Below are 17,344 nucleotides of genomic sequence, written 5' to 3' on the forward strand. Positions count from 1 at the left end.
TTGGAAGGTCCTTACTAGTCCTACTCAGACTCAAATTCCCAAGTAAATCCCAAGACACGGCTCAGTTCCCGTGTTCTCTCGGAGGCCTTCCCCAGTCAAGCTGCCCTCCTCTGGCGTGGAACCCTAGTGTGTGCTGCAGGGCAGGGAAAGCAGGGGTTTAGGCTTAGAGACCCGGGTTCATCTCCCAGCTTCAATCTGTGGCAGCAGGAGGTGTTTGGTTGAGCTGTGTAACCTTTCCGCACCTCAGTCTCCTGATTTGTAAAATGGAGATTGATTCTGTTCTCTCCACAGGGTTATCATGAGGTTTGAATAAAATCACTCTGCACACACCCCAATTCTTTCCCAGAGGCTTCCTGTCTGCTTTTCAAAGAGCCCTCGGTCTGGTGATGGTGCAGGGAACAGAAGAGAGGCCAGGTTTCCAGACCTCCAGCCCCAGCCTCCACGCTTCAACCAGAGCCGCACACCCCTGATCAATTTCCTTACACATTTAGGGTCAGGGTAGCCTTTAAGTAGGAAGAAAAAAAAAAAAAAAAAGCATGCAATTCCAAAAAAAGAAAGAAGAAAACCACTATCCTACATAGTGAGGGACCATTAGAAGCACACGCACCCCTACTCACTCACTGCCTTCCACAGAGATTGCTCTGATCCACCACTGCACGGCCGGTCTCCCCGGATATTTTATACGTGCCTTAGGAGCACGGCCTGAGTTATCTCTAAACATTTAGTTACCTCAGTAAGTACTTAAATACTCTCAGTGCCTTGCTCCCTGCCTGTTCCTCCAGAAATCCCCCTTTTATCAGTTTAAGCCCACCAAGTGGCTCCCTTTCCATTTCCCTAAGCAGGAGCTCCAGGCTTCCTTATCTGCCCTTCCCCACCTTCTGGCAGGATCTACTTCAGCCTTTGCTCCACTATCTCTCTCTCCTAGCACCAAACACCAGCCAGAGAATAGCCGCTGAGATCGCTGTTTCCTGAGCAGGATTTCGGAGAATCACAGATATTAGAGATGAAGAAGAAAAAAATCTCTCAGGACATCCTGTCCTCTCCTTGTGCAAAACGGTTCCAGCCTGAACATTTTCTAAATATTTGTCAGGCCTGGTATTAAAGGCTTGAAGCGACAGGGCCCCTCAGGGGAGAAGTCGGCATTATACCTCAGTCTTAGAGATGATTTCTCTGACTGACTTTTCAGCCTCCTGTTTCACCACTGAACCTCACCTTTTAGTTAAAGCCCTTTTGAATCTCACCTCTCACTTTTAGTTAAAGCCCTTCTCAGTAGCCAAGCTATGATGAGTGGGGACTAAAAGGCCACAGGAAGGGTCAGAAGAGGACAGAGCTGTCACTCCATGGGCTATGTGCCCTTTTGGCTCCAGGTACTTAAAAGGATGGTGAAATCCTGACCTCCTACTTCAACTTCTATCCTAAAGAAAAGGCACACCCTCAGTCTTACAGATCTGCTCCTTTCCATTCAGAGAGTCAAAATGCAATCTTGTCATTACAGGCATACCTCAGAGATAGAGTGGGCTCAGTTCCAGACCACCTCAACAAAGTAAATATTGCAATAAAGCGAGTCACACAAATTTCTCGGTTTCCCAGTGCATGTAAAAGTTGTGTTTACACTGTACTGAAGTCTACTAAGTGTGCAATAGCATTATGTCTAAAGAAGCAATGTATATACCTAAATTTAAAAAATACTTTATTGCTAAAAAAAAAAAAGCTCATCATCATATGAGCCTTCAGCGAGGCATAACCTTTTTGCTGGTGGAGGGTCGTGCTTCGATGTCGATGGCTCCTGACTGATCAGGGTGATGGTTGCTGAAGGCTGGGATGGCCGTGGCAGTTTCTTAAAACAAGACAATGAAATTTGCCACATTGATTGACTTCTTATCTGCAGCAGGCCATGCTGTGTGAAAGCACTGTACCCGCCTTAGAACTTCTTTCAAAATTGGAGCCAACCCTCTCAAACCTGCCTCTGCTTTATCAGGTAAGTTGATGTAATATTCTAAATCCTCTGTTGTCATTTCAACAATCGTCACAGAATCTTCACCAGGAGTAGATTCCATCTCAAGAAATTACTTTCTTTGCTCATCCATAAGAAACAACTCCTCAACTGTTACAGTTTTATCATGAGATTGCAGCAATTCAGTCACATCTTTACGCTCTACTTCTAATTCTAGTTCTCTTGCTATTTCTACCACATCTGTAGTTACTTCGTCCACTGAAGTTCCGAACCCCTTAAAGTCAACTGTGAAGTCTGGGATCAACTTCTGCCAAATTCCTGTTAATATTGACATTTTGATCTCTTCCCATGAATCATGAATGTTCTTAATGGCATCTAGAATGGTGAATCCTTTCCAGAAGGTTTTTAACTGACTGCCCAGACCCATCAGAGGAATCACTATGTATGGCAGCTATAGCCTTATAAAATGTATTTCTTAAATAATAAGACTTGAGAATTGATATTACTCCTTGATCCATGGGCTACAGAATGGCTGCTGGGTTAGCAGGCATGAAGACAACATGGGTCTCATTGTACATCTCCACCAGAGCTGTGGAGTGACCAGGTGCTTTGTCGATGAGCAGTAATATTTAGAAAGGAATCTTTTTTTCTGAGTAGTAGGTCTAAGAGTGGGATAAAAATATTCAGCAAACCATGTTGTAAACACTGTAAACAGATGTGCTGTCATCCAGGATTTGTTATTCCATTTATAGAGCATGGGCAGAGTAGTTTTAGCATGACTCTTAAGGGCCCTAGGATTTTCAGAATGGTAAATGAGCATTGGCTTCAACTTAAAGTCACCAGTGGCATTAGCCCCTAACAAGAGAGTCAGCCTGTCCTTTGAATCTTTGAAGCCAGGCACTGACTTTGCCTCTCTAGCTATGAAGGTCCTAGGCGGCATCTTCTTCCAATATTAGGCTGTTTCATCTACATTGAAAAGCTGTTGTTTAGTGTAGCCACCTGCATGAATTATCTTAGCTAGATCTTCTGGATAACTTGCTGCAGCTTCTGCATCAGCACTTGATGCTTCACGACTTGCACTTTTACGTTATGGAGATAGCTTCTTTCCTTAAACCTCATGAATCAACCTCTGCTAGCTTCAAACTTTTCTTCTGTAGCTTCCTCACCTCTCTCAGCCTTCATAGAACAGAAGAGAGTTACAGCCTGGCTCTGGATTAGGCTTTGGCTTTAGGGAATGTTGTGGCTGGTTTGATCTTCTCTCCGGACCACTAACACTTTCTCCACATCAGCGATAAGGCTGTTTCACTTTCTTATCATTCATGTGTTCACTGGAGTAGCGTTTTAAATTTTCTCAAGAACTTGTCCTTTAAATTCACAACTTGGCTAACTATTTGGCACCAGAGGCCTAGGTTTTGGCCTCTCTCAGGTTTCGACACGCCTTCCTCACTAAGCTTAATCATTTCTGACTTTTGCTTTAGAGTGAGAGATGTATGACTCTTCTGTCCACTTGAACACTTGGAGGTCATTGTAGGGTTATTAATTGGCCTAATTTCAATATCGCTGTGTCTCAGGGAATAGGGAGGCCCGAGGAGAGGGAGAGAGATGGAGGAACGGCTGGTCAGTGGAGTAGTCGGAACACACACACTTATGGATTAAGTTCTCTTTGTTATATGGGCACAGTTCATGGCACCCCAAAACAATTACAATTGTAACATCAAGGATGACTGATCACAGATCACCATAACAAATATAATAATAATGAAACAATTTGAAGTGTTATGAGAATTACCAAAATGTGACACAGAAATACTAAGTGAGCAAATGCTCTTGAAAAAATAGCACTGACAGACTTGCCCGATGCAAGGTTGCCACACACCTTCAATGTGTAAAAGTGCAATATCTGTGAAGTGCAGTAAAATGAGGTATGCCTGTATAAGATAATGATAAAGTCTTACATTTGTGTCCCTGCTGAGGTTACCAACTTAGATGCCTAAAGGAGCCCTTCAAGACTGGCAAATACCCCACTTCCAACAGATTGCCATCTCCCAGGAATGTGTACCCCTGTGTTGCCAGAAATCAAGATTTCAGTGTTAACTGTTCTAAGTTTTAAATGTTGGTAACTAACTGCCGTAAGAGGTCATACCTTTCCTGGGTAGCCTGAAACTCCTGAGTGAGTTAAAAAGTTATTTTTAACCGATTGCAAAGGGCTGGTTGACACCAATCCTCTCAGCTGCATGAGATTTCTCCTCCCTCTGAAATTTATCACTATTCCTTCAGCATGAATGTAGGAACTACATGGCTGTACGTTTATAATTTGGAGTGTAGAAGTCTTGCCTCATGGGTTCCCAAAGGACAGGGGTCACATCTGATACTGCTTGACCCTAAAGCCCAAAGATGCACAGATGTTTATTCTGCTACCTTTTGCATAGTTACAGCAGTCAAATGGACCCAGTGCACCTGTGCATAAAAACAGCCAAGCTCTAAGGGAATGGTTAAAACTGCTGTGGGTCTAGCCTACTTGGGTTTATACCCCTGTATTACTTGGTAGCTCTGAGACCTTGAGGAATTTCATACAACCTCAGTTTTCTCATCTGTAAACTGGGGATGCTAAAAATAGCCCTGACCTCCTAGGGTTGTTAGGAGGTTTAAATGAGATAGTAGGGCACAAATCATTTAGCTCACAGAATAACAGCTCAATCAATGTCATTGGGAAGCTGCTTCACACTCTGATTCTATCAAAATAACCAGGAGCCAATGGTGCCCTCATTTCACATCTTCTTGTTTCAGAGAGTCTCATTGGTCTCATTTTATTCACCTCTGGATTTTAGTTTTTCCTCTGAAGATCAGACTGGCTTGTTACATTCTTAGCAGAATCCATAGCCCTCTTGTTTTCTGAATATGGTGTAAATAAAAAGAAAGTCAGATGATCTTGTCCAGGTTAACTGTCATTCAGGAAGACAATAGTTCTATGCTAAACTAGGTCTGTGTGGGGTGTAGGTGAGCACAAGAGGACACACACATAATAAGGTAGAAACAGTATGCCCCACCCCAGTTCCCCTCAAGGAAGGACCTCCTGCCCAACTGGGAGGCAGGTGGTCAGCAAACAGTGTCCAGCCATTGGCTCCTTCAAATGGGCCTCAGCAACACACAGCTGCTTCCCTAGAGGCCACCCCTTTCCTGGGCAGCCAGCATCTCCTAACTAAGCAAGACGAGCTTGGAAAGGCACTGCCATTTCAGCTTGTCACAGGACAACCCTGATGGACAAAATACTCCAGAGCTCCCAGATGGACTGGGTGATGCTTTACAAGGCCTGTCTTACAGTCTAACTGCTCTGCCTGGTTCTTCTTCTGCCCCTTCTTTCACAGATATTGATGCCTAATAAACATCTTACACCCCAGACTCCATCTCAGCACTGCTTCCCCAGAACCCAACCTACCACGCACACATGCACACCCACTCCTAAAGCCCCAGGAAGCCTTTAAAACTGTATCTTTTTAATAAATATGAAGCAGTCAATGTTGGTCATGAGGAAGACCAGGTTTGCATGGAAATCCACAGGTTTTATAGAGTCAGACGCATCTACAGAGTTGGGAAGGATTATCAATTCTGTTTTAATATTTGTTTTTACAGAGAGGAAATACCAAGAAGGTAGAAAGAACACAGCCCTTCAACAGATTTCTGGATCTTTGAGTACCTTCAGTAATATTTGTGCCTTCTAAAATAATGTTGGAACTTGGGGAAATTATTTTTTAAAATAGAAAAATAATAAATGACTCATTGGAGTTAACGCTCAATAATTTTCTCGCTTAAGTCCCCAAAGCATTCATGGTTAAAGGTATATGAGGGGAAGCAGGTAATGCATTGGAAAGATCAGTCTATGCTAAAGAGCCCAGCTTTGTTATTGTGCAAAAAAGATGCAACCTGCAACCTGCTGCCATTCAGATTGGCTAAGAGGCCTCTGCAAATGTGGTGCCACATAAACACTGTTGAAAAGCTCTATCAGAAAAGTAGTATTTCAAAGATAATTCCTTACTTTCCCAGGAACAATAAAATACTGAAGGACAAAGATACCATATCACAGTCCTTCATGTGTCTCATCCTTCACCCTGAGCATATAGCTGCATCTGTCATGCTTCACTGCCGTTATATTCCTTTTTTGCTCAAATATCACCTGATCTTCAATGGAATACATTCTGTTATCACACAAATTCTATGTACGACAGTGATCTCATATATGAAGGTCAGATTCACATCCCTTTGGAGGACATTTAAGCTAACATGTATAGTTGTTTGTTAAAAAATAAGATTCTCCCATTGTAAAATGCACGTAAAAAAGAGGAAATGATGGTGTATGCCAGATGGGCTGTGTCTAACTTACAATCGAATTGAGACAAAAATATCAAGGTGAATCTGAATGGTACCTGCAACTATCCTAGGCCTCCAACTAAGAAATATATGCAGACATGGAATACAGCCAGCTGCTGGGAATTTGTTCCTCAAGCTTTCCAACAGATATACCCGAGGGACTGTGGGGAAGGGATGAACAAGAGGTGATGGTTACTAGGAAGGAGCTAGTTGTTTTCTAATAAGAACAAAATAACTAAAACTGTTTGGTTCTCTAAAAGAAAGATTAGCATTGTCGTCAGAAATAAAAATGAATTATTCTGAATTGATCATATATATCTATATGAGTAGCTCAAAGACTGAGATATGTATTAATTCTGCAGTGAAGGAAAAGCCTCATTCAATTTTGGATGGAGTTCAACAATATTAAAAGAATATATACTAAGTACACAGAAGCTACCTTTGATTTTAGTTCCTTAAAATAAATATACATACACAACTGTATATACGCACAACCTTAAAGATAAGTCATGCTGGGTTTTGTTTCATACAATTTTAATTAGGTATATGTTTTTCAATGTCTTCTGAAATGATCTGCTAGGACCAAAGGCTAACACGAAATTTCCTGCATGCTGGCAGCTAATTCAATAAAAATTAGAGAGGTGAAGCTCTGTTCCCCGGATGGGGAAGGTCTTAACACAAAACGTTCATTATTTCCATGTAAATTGCAAGAGTAAAGATGCTGGACTTAGCATTGAAGCAGGAGGAAGTTGTCACTTTTCATTATCAGTAGAAAAATGTTTTAATTTGCAATATTCCCTAGCAAATTTTGATCCGGCAACTCTACCTCTTTATCACCGTCTACCGTAATCCATTAATTTGCAGCTTCACAAGTACTATGTTGGGCCAATGGCTTTGGGTACCTCTCTTTGAAGGAATAGCACCCTATGTTCTTTTTCTGGCACCATCTCATTAAAATGAAACTCAGACTCAGAGTAACCCTGAAAGACCTAAGCCCTCCAATAAAAAATAGTTGTATGTTTCTCCTCTTAAATTACACAGCAGAAGTGAAGCCTGGTATATCACATGCGGCGGAGGAGCTAAAGGCCAAACTATTAAACTTAATGAGCTGATGCAAGCTCAGGCTCTCTAACCAGAGAGGTGAGGGACAGAAAAGATGGCCACCACCAAGGAACTTTCTTTAAAATATCAATTAAAACCATGTCACCTCTCTGCTCAGCTCCCACACTCATCACTTGACACCCAGACACGTGGGGCGCTGGCTGAGGAGTCACACAAGTCTGAGGAAAGGCACCTTGGAGGTGTGATCTGCCACAAGCAAGAGCCTTTCTGCATTCGTATGTGTGGTGGTGAGACAACGGAAAGGACGCTGGTGCAAGAGGAGGTGGAGGTGGCCTTCATGGCATCCCAAGGGCCCGATTTTATGTTCTAATCCATTCTGACCCAACCAAATCTCTTCTTGTTGAGAATGACTAGATTACTGCTGAAGGTGTTCTCTACTTCTAATAGTCTTCTAGTCTCATTCCGTCCACCAAAGACCAGCTAAGGCTGCAGGGTCTTCTCCATCCTGGATGAAGATGAAGTTATGATGCTCTGATCCAGGACCAGATGGCTCTTCTCGGGTCCTGGGACAAAGTCAACCTGGCTGAGTCCATCAGCTGATGTGTCTTCCGACACGTGAAATCTACAGTTGATGGGGGTGGTGGAAGTAGTGGTAATCTCATAGCTCAAAAACTAGCATAGCATACTAATTATTAAACTAAAACTGTCATAGCTCATTAGCTATTAGTTAAATGTCGGTTACAATGTAGGATTTAATATGAATCATGAAGATAAGAAGTAACAATTTATAGAGCATTTCTTAGGTCAGTCCCTATACTAAGCATTTTACATAGGTTATTGTACTTAATCCTTACAACCTCCATGCAAGGGGCCCATTTTTAGCCTCATTTTACAGATAAGAAAGCTAAGTGTGAGAGGCTAAGTAACTCGTCTGAAGTTAAACACCTAATAAGTGGTAGACCTGAGGTTCACACCCAGGTCTGGCTAACTCCAAGACCATTCGATATCACCTGATACCTACCCAGCCTCTGCAATATTTAGCATTATTCTCAGTCGCCTCTACACTGTAGAGAAGTTCCTTTCACCCCAAAATCAAGCATATTAAATGCATCTGTGTTCTCAAAAGATAACAGTGTCTTGCCCAAGACAGTACAAAGTGTCACCATCAAAAGTCATTCTCACCAGAATTCACCTTGACCTCTAACGATTCTACATTGCTTGTCATGCTAGTTTCTTCATGGAAGTAGTATTTTTAAACTGCAAGTTTTAAACTGCTCCTATAAGCTTCTGACAACATGAAGATCAGACATTACTGTGGAGTTCTTTTTTAAACAAATCAGTAGGAATTTTCCAATTAAGAGACAAAGAGTAGTCACACATACCTGTAGAACTGATTCTAATTTACACCTTAATCTTGTTTCAATACACACTGCATGAGTCTTAGCTTAGACAGAGATAAGAGTCACCCAGTAGGGGCATATTAGTTCTTTCTAAATATTTTAATTAAAAAAAAAAAAAACTAGTATACTGAGTAGCTTCTGCAAATCCCATATGAATGACTTAATGTGCTGCGGAGTTCTGGTCTCTAGCATATAGCCCTCCAACCAGCCACCTTTCATCTCCTTAAGTAAACTAGGAGGAGGCCTTCTATGTAAGCTTCTTCTTTTTTTAAACTCTTGCATGATACTTTTTTCCTGGAGTAGAGAGTAGAGAAAGGGAATGAACTACCAACTAGTAACACCACCAACACAGTGGCTAGCGTTCATAGCACACCTTTTAGTACCAAGAAATAGGCTACACCCTTCACATGAATACTCATTTTTGAAGTACTTCCACAGGATATTAAGATCCTTATTCTACAGCTGAGGAATTTGACACTCAAAGAATGTGCATATCTCAAATTAGTCACTATATGCTTCAGAGGAAAGACTCAAATCCAAGTTTAGTGAATTTCATAGCCTGTCGGTTTTATCACTGCAGTAGGATATACTTAAAATACACCATCATATAACCAAGTGTGATCTTTGGTGTGTCAAATATCCTCTAAATACTTAAAAAATAGCAAACTCAAAGATTAATCTAAATTGACGGACTTCCCTGGTGGCGCAGTGGTTGGGAATCCGCCTGCCCATGCAGGGGACACAGGTTCGAGCCCTGGTTCGGGAGGATCCCACATGCCGTGGAGCAACTAAGCCCATGTGCCACAACTACTGAGCCTGCACTCTATAGCCTGCAAGTCACACTACTGAAGCCCGCGAGCCACAACTACTGAAGCCCGCATGTCTAGAGCCCGTGCTCCGCAACAAGAGAAGCCACCGCAATGAGAAGCCTGAGCACCGCAACGAAGAGTAGCCCCCGCTCGCCGCAACTAGAGGAAGCCCGCACGCAGCAACGAAGACCCAACACAGCCAAAAATAAACAAATAAAAAAGAAAAAGAAAAAAAAAAGATTAATCTAGATTGACAAAACCTTCACTATCATCATGAAGGGACAATGTTTTAAATCGGGGACCAAGGGATTTATAGTTTCCAGATTGAGAATAATTTCCATGGACATATTTTTATTTTCATCATGTTCTGTTATGTGAGTGTGTGTTAAAGAGAGATAGAGAGACAAAGAGACCCCTTTCCTCTTATGCTATGTTGGAACTTTCCAGAGACAGTTAAAATCAGCTTCTTAACTTCCATAAGTATCAAAATAAAATTATACTTATTTAGACTATAGAGTTCCTAACCATCATGAAGGTTCAGGAGTAGAAAAGCATGGGAGGCAGGGAATGCCAGTGTTTCTTCGCTGCATTTCCACAGTCCTGCTGCAATTCAAATCTCATCAACAGATAAAGTCATCAGGAGCTAATTAGTCCCTGTATAAAGGAAAGACAAAGAACAGACTCCTAAAAACTTCCCCCCAAACCAACAACAACAAATCATTGGAACCACTGAGTAGTCTGAGTAAATGAAAATTCTGAAGTAAATTAATTAGCTTTGCATAGACTGGTACCAAAAGTCATTATCCCTGCACTGCAAGGAAATCCTGAGAAGCCTAGTTGTGTGAAAGAATAGTCTGAGAAGGAAATCAATCTCTGCTCTTCAACGTTGATGCTTTAAGGGGTCCCTGCTGTATAACTTGCCCAGAAGCATTCCAGGGGGAAGAGCCCATGGATTTATATCTGCTACACGTGCCACTGAACACAAATACATCTGATAAATAATTGAAGCTCGGTAGAGAAAACTCCTCCACTGTGCTCACATCGCATGAGCTAAAGAACACAGAGGGGAAGGCAAAGCGGTCAAGTTTGCCATGTGAATTTCCACTTGTCATCCCACTTATCAATTAGATCATCACTCTGCCTCATGGAAGTATCAGCTCACTGTCTTAGGGAATCCAGGCTCTGGCATCATAAATTTAGCCAATCTAGTTTCCTTCTCTTCCATGCCACAGTGCCCTTTCCGTGATACAGTGCAGGGCATAATCCATAATCCTCACAACGATCTTGTGATTTTTACAGATAAAGAAACTAACGCCTGGGGACAGAGGACTGTGTATCACAGGGCACAAAGCTAGTAAGTTGCAGGGTGAGGATGTGAACGCAGGTCCAGGAAACTCTAGAGCCTGTATTATTGCCACACCAGGCCCCCTCCCTAAATCACATTTATATCAAGTGATCAAGGGAGCAGCCAGACTGCTCAGAAGCCTTTGGTATTAATACGAAGAAAACTAAGAAGCTCACGTGGCTAGGTCTCTTATCCAATGGCACTTCCCTGGAAGGGGCAAAGGGTCTCTGCTGGAATCCTTCCACTGACAGGGAGCTCTGTACCTCATACAACTTGGTTACTCAAAAGACTTAAATTTGCTCTTCCATAACTTATATCCAGTGATCTCAGTCATGGCCTCTCAAGCCACTTGATCCAGTACTGACTGAGCTCAGTACTTGGATCCATAACAACGACTGCAAGGGTAGAGAATATCTTCACCTGCCAGAGCCCTTGTGAGGACTCAGTGAGTGTTAAAATGGGGCCTGGCACATAGTGAGCATCTGTCCAATGTTAGTTCTGAAAATTCTCCTCATTTTATTTAGTAAGTTACTTCAAAGAATGCAATAAGCACTCATGAATGTCACATATTAAAAAAACAAACAAAACAAAAAAACTATGCCCTTGACAACAACCTCCTTCTATGCATCCAGACCTCTCTCATTTCCTCTTCTGCGACCCCCACTCAAAGTAATCATCATCTAGTCCCAGGTCCATACTTCCTGTGTCTTATTTTTACATGGTTTTGCTGCACTGTCTTAGTCTGCTCAGGCTGTTATAAAAAATACCATATACTGGGTGGCTTAAACAACAGACACTTATTTTCTCACAGTTCTGGAGGCTGGAAGTCCAAGATCAGGGTTCCAGTATAGTTGAGTTCTGGTGAGAATCCTCTTCCTGGCTTTCAGACTGCTGCCTTCTTGTTTTATGTTCACATGGCCTTTCCTCAGTTCCTATCTGTGGAGAGAGCGAGATCTCTCTCCCTCTCTCTCTCTCCTCTTCTTGTAAGGGCACTAATCCCATCATGAGGGCACTACCCTCATGACCTCAACTAAACTTAATTGCCCCCAAAGGCCTCACCTCCAAATACCATCACACTGGGGATTAGGGCTTCAACATATGAATTTAGGATGATACAAACATTTATTCCAGAACACATATCTATAATTGTTCCTAAAATGCTTTATAATATAAGCTGCTTTTAACTTTTATAAAAAACGATAATATCCTTACACAATTTTATCTCTTCTTTGTGGGCTTATTTTTCCCCCCACTTAAAATTTAATTAGTAAGAAATTAAAAGACACCTGCAGGGCTTCCCTGGTGGCACAGTGGCTAAGAATCCGCCTGCCAATGCAGGCCACACGGGTTCGAGCCCTGGTCTGCAAAGATCCCACATGCCATGGACCAACTAAGCCTGTGCACCACAACTACTGAGCCTGCACTCTAGAGCCCGCAAGCCACAACTACGGAGCCCGCATGCCTAGAGCCCGTGCTCCGCGACAAGAGAAGCCACCGCAATGAGAAGCCCGCACACCGCAACAAAGAGTAGCCCCTGCTCGCCACAAATAGAGAAAGCCCATGCGCAGCAACTAAGACCCAACACAGCCAAAAATAAAAATAAATAAATAATGTTAAAAATAAATAAATAAAAGATACCTACAACTGAATAATGAAACACTGCATATCAAAATCTGAACTTATATTAGAAAATAGCCTCAAAATTAACAAGCTCAATGTCAATCTTAAGTACATAAATGAACAAAATAAATCCATATATAACAAAAGAGAAAACATAATAAATACAATAGAGCAGAATTAATGAAATAGAAAACAAATAAATTGATAGAGGAGATCCCAAAAGTCAAAAGTTGGTTCTTTGATAAAATTTAAAACTTTGGCAAGACTGATAAAAAGAAGGTAAAGAAAAAAACACAGTGTTTTGAATGAAAAGGTGGACACAAACACAGCTAAAATAAGATAACAAAGAACTAATATCAGGACTTCCCTGGTGGTGCAGTGGTTAAGAATCTGCCTGGCAACACAGGGGACACAGGTTCGAGCCCTGGTCTGGGAAGATTCACAACTACTGAAGCCTGCATGCTTAGAGCCTGTGCTCTGCAACAAGAGAAGCCCTTGCTTGCTGCAGCTACAGAAAAGCCTGTGTGTAGCAGTGAAGACCCAATGCAGCCAAAAATAAATAAATAAATTTATTTTTTAAAAAAGAACTAATATCAACAACTATAAGTCACAATTAAAAAAATGGATGAAATGGACAAATACCTAGTATATAACTTTCTAGAATGGGCACAAAAAATAACCAAAAGCTTATGCTGTCTTCTAACTATCAAAGAAATGGAAGTAGTGATTAAAAATATTTTGACAAAGAAAACACCCTGCCAGATAGTTGCAGAGGCAAGTTTTTCAAGGAAGAGATCATTCCAATTTTAGGCAAACTTTTCCAGATGATCAAAACAAAGAACTTATTCCCCACTGATTCTATAAGGTCAGTATAACCCTGTTACCAAGACCAGACAAAAACATTACAAGAGAAGAAAATTCCATTCTCATTTCACTCATAAACACAGAAGCACATCATTCTTCTTAGTAGGGTACTCAATTATAATCCATACGAAACTTTATTTCCAATGCGCAAGTAGCAGCTTAGCACTGTAGAAAGATCACATTAACTTTGGAATGTACCATTTTCCTAGCTGTATGATGTAGGTATGTCATCTAAGCTCTCCAATACTTAGTCTCCTTCTCTGAAAAATGGTGTTTTCATAATATCTATCTAATTCTTTGAGGATTAATGCAGTAAATCATACAAAGCCTTTAGCTCAGTGTCCAGAACTAACAATAAACAATAATGATGAGTCACAGCTACTATTTATCAAATGCTTAGTTACTTAGCTGAGCATTTTTTTTAAAAAACTCCTTTAATGCTCTATCTCCCAGAGAGATAGAGAGTATTATCCCCAGTTATGGAATGAAGTAACAGAGTCAAGAAGAATTTCAACAACTTTCCCAGAGTCACACAAATTGCAAAAAGCCTGGCTAATTTTAACAACCATGTGCGGTGAGAACACTGGTGCACAGGGGACGCTGCCAATTGGAGGCAGTAGCTGCTACTGAGGACCCAGCACTTCCTCTGAGAGGCACTGTAGTTCCTTCCATGAGCATGGGATGTATTCACCTTTTTGGGAAAGGTAGTTTTCAAGTTGGGGCTTGATTTGTGACATGTGCGATTAAATTGCAGCATTTCTAATGGAAAGGCTTCAGAGGGCAGGAGTGAGTGATGCACTGTCATTTATCCATCCCTGCATGGGGAACCTTGAACATTAATGAGATCAGACATGTCATGGTAGCTCCCTCTGCTTCCGCCACAAATTCTAGGTCAGAAGAGTTTTCTTTTTTTCCAACCTTCTGGCCACTTCCCCATCCACCTGGAACTCTTTGCCAGGTTCCTGAGATATAAGATTTATGATAATTTCCCTTAGGTATGGCTTATGGCTTTATTCCATTAAGGTTACCAAGAATGTTGCCAATAATACATGTCATATTTTCATAGGAAAAGATTACTTATACAAACAAGCAATCTAGGAAAATGAATGACAGTTCTCAATTGAAGGAAAAGATGAGTAGCAGGAAACTTATGAGGCCTGGGGACTCAACTGGCTTGAAAAATTAGTAGAGGAGATACAGTGTTCTACTCTATTCTTCCCCCAGAGAAGCTTGCCTATTGATTAGACACAGAGAACTAACAAAGATTCAAGAATCAATTTGCTCTGTGAGTGTGGAAAACACCACCCCTGTTAAAGATTACACAGTGACACCATTTATTACTATGCTGTGCAAGATGCTTTTTTTTTTTGTATCTTAAGAGGCTCTATGCTTGCCTTTGTAGTACTGGTACCTTGGAAAGGAAAACAACAAGAATGTGTTTCTCACCATTTAATGTCCAAAGTGATACTGGAAACTGTGAATGTTAACATATTTTCAAAGAGCTTTGATAGAGAAAACAAGACAGTGAAAGAGGATATTAACAAGCCTGGAGACAGAAAGATCTTGAGCTGAACCTCTGGGTACCACCTGCTGGTCCCCTGACACAACCACCCACACCATGCAGCTCTCCTAGTTTTCTCTAGGCTAAGAGCTTTATGCTTAGTTGGCTCAGTGAATATTATCAAATGAGTTCTGTCTTCAACTATGGTGAGACACAGCCTTGGAGAGAGGCAGGTAATGCTGAGAGAGTAAAGGGAAGGAAGTGCATGGAGAAAAAAGATTTGTTCATTCAACACAAATGTATATGTGTTGTGAAAAGCATTTGGGAGTTCCCCAAATCCATCCATCAGTGAAAAGGCATAAATGGTGATCTTCCCTTCCCTTTATTTCCCACCATGCCTTCCCTTGCTCTCCTGGAGAGAGATGGTACCATCTTAGGAGGTGGGTGGGAAGAGGGAGGAGCGTCTCGTGGAGGTGAGTGGTACTGGCAGCATGTGCTGTAGCTGAAGAGGTAGGGCAGTGGTGTGTGCAGTGTCTGAGGAAGTAGTATAGAGAGGATGAGAGTGGGGGGAAGGATGACAGAGCATTTAGGAGAGTCCTTATATGGAACAAATGAGTACATATGTTAAGGAGAATGAGAGCCAGGTTTCTCACTTCTGAGAAGGTATTTGTAAACAAGGAAAGGGGGAAGGAGATTTGATTTGATATGAACTCATGACAGGAAGTACATGTACACATACTTATTCATTCACATAGATAAATAATAATAAATGAATGGGTAGAAATACATGCATATATCTTCTAGCTTTGTGTGTTGAGAGTAATGACATCCCAGGAGCACTAAGCGCCCAGATTTTATTCTCTAAAACCATCTTCCAATAAAAGGAACCAGGGCTTTTTAGAGAAATGACTGATTCCAAGGCTGGACAGGGAAAGTATAAGATGATCCAGGAACTTCTCATTTTGTACCAGAAAGTAGAGAAATGCTCAAAGAATAATGAGGAAACCTGGCAGACACCAACTAAATTAGGTGATCAAGTGAGAGGATGGGTCAGTGTAGTGTGTCTTCCGATGCCATACAGTAGAAAAGCTCAGCACCATTTCTGCAGAATTCCTGCCAGGAATGCATGTAAGAATACATGACTTGAGTCTGATCACGAAGAAATTTTGAAAGATCCAGATAGAGGGTCATCCTACAGGGAAATGTGAGACAGTGAAAGACTGAGAAATGGTTCCAGATCGAAGGAAGCTGATGAACAACAATAACTCAATGCAACACATGTTCTTGGATAAGATCTTGGACCAGCAAAGAAAAGGAGTCATCGTTGGGACAGTTGGCAAAATCTGCATGGGGTCTGTGGATTGGATTGTAGGGCTGTATCAGTGTTGATTTCCCAACCAGGAGGGTTTTTATAGTAGAAATGAGAAGACAGTCCTTGTTTGGGGAAGGTAAACACTGATAATTAGGGGTAATGGGGCATAATGTCAGAAAAAAAAAATCTGTTATCTATGTGAAAAAGAGAAAGAAAATAAATGAATTAACATGTCAAAAGTTGAATCATCTGGATGAAAGGGATGTGATAGTTCTTGCAATTCTTCTACAGGTTTGAAACAGTTTCAAAATAAAAAGAACTAGTAAAAGTGTTGAGTTCTGAAAAGAAGAAGACAGCATATGTTTCAGGGGGGAATTATATATGGTTAGAATCCCTTCTGTGCTTTCTAAGAAGTACAGGTCCTAAAGAAGACCCTTTGTTAGGAATAACTGATAAGCAGCATGCTAATGAGAACCTGCAAAGGTGAGCCAGATGACTTAAGAAAAGGAAAGGAAGATTCAGTAATCAGGAAGGGAGAGGAGAGTGGTAGGGTGTGTGTGTAAGAAAAAAATTGACAGTTAGATATTGACAGAAAGAGACACGTAAAACATTGCCATAGGGAATGGAACTTCTAGGAAAAGAAGACTGTTACAGAAAAGTTGAATGAATTGGGGTGTGTAATATAATCCTTCCATTATTCCAAGACACCACCAATAACAACCACGTGATTCATCAATACCATTTGGACTGACCTATATTTGTGACCTTGTTTGTTAGTTTGGTTTGATGACTAGGAGGAGGCTGATTGGAGGGCAGGTGTTGAGGGCGCACAGGGCAGCCCAGAGTGTACAGATACACTTGGGTTTCATGTGAAGAGGGAGATAAAACATAGATATAAATGCCCTAGAACAAGGTAGAAAAGAATAAGACCACGCTGCCAGAGAGTGTCAGAGACAGTGCGAGAGGACTTCAGAGGATGGAATAAAAGGGAACATTCCAATTTCTTGAGATCCCTCTCTGAACCAGGTCTTTTATATCTGCTGTCACATTTATTCCTCACAATGTTCTCAGGGGGTGGGAATTAGATACAGAAACTGTAAGACATGGAGTTT

The 17,344-nt window shown here is 41.4% G+C and overlaps 2 protein-coding genes across 19 annotated transcripts in view; one reads left to right on the forward strand and one right to left on the reverse strand.

Moving 5' to 3' along the window:
* LOC309637522 (uncharacterized protein) overlaps positions 1–12,572 on the forward strand; it is a 759,578-nt gene extending 747,006 nt beyond the window's left edge. Inside the window, exons 7-8 of one of the 2 annotated variants that reach the window (XR_014250578.1) lie at positions 1,889–1,978; positions 5,585–12,572. Coding sequence is in view for 1 of the 2 variants with exons in the window: in XM_082412431.1 (XP_082268557.1) it covers positions 1,889–1,925 (37 nt within the window). In the remaining variant the exon portion in view is untranslated. Of the gene's footprint in view, positions 1–1,888 lie in introns of both variants that reach the window. The other variant, XM_082412431.1, reaches the window with a different exon arrangement.
* FHIT (fragile histidine triad diadenosine triphosphatase) overlaps positions 1–17,344 on the reverse strand; it is a 1,480,075-nt gene that overhangs the window by 102,212 nt on the left and 1,360,519 nt on the right. The gene's annotated exons all lie outside the window — the stretch shown is intronic.

The sequence above is a fragment of the Balaenoptera physalus genome (genome assembly GCF_965194825.1).
Source record: "Balaenoptera physalus genome assembly, chromosome: 11".
NCBI classification, from domain to species: Eukaryota; Metazoa; Chordata; class Mammalia; order Artiodactyla; family Balaenopteridae; genus Balaenoptera; species Balaenoptera physalus.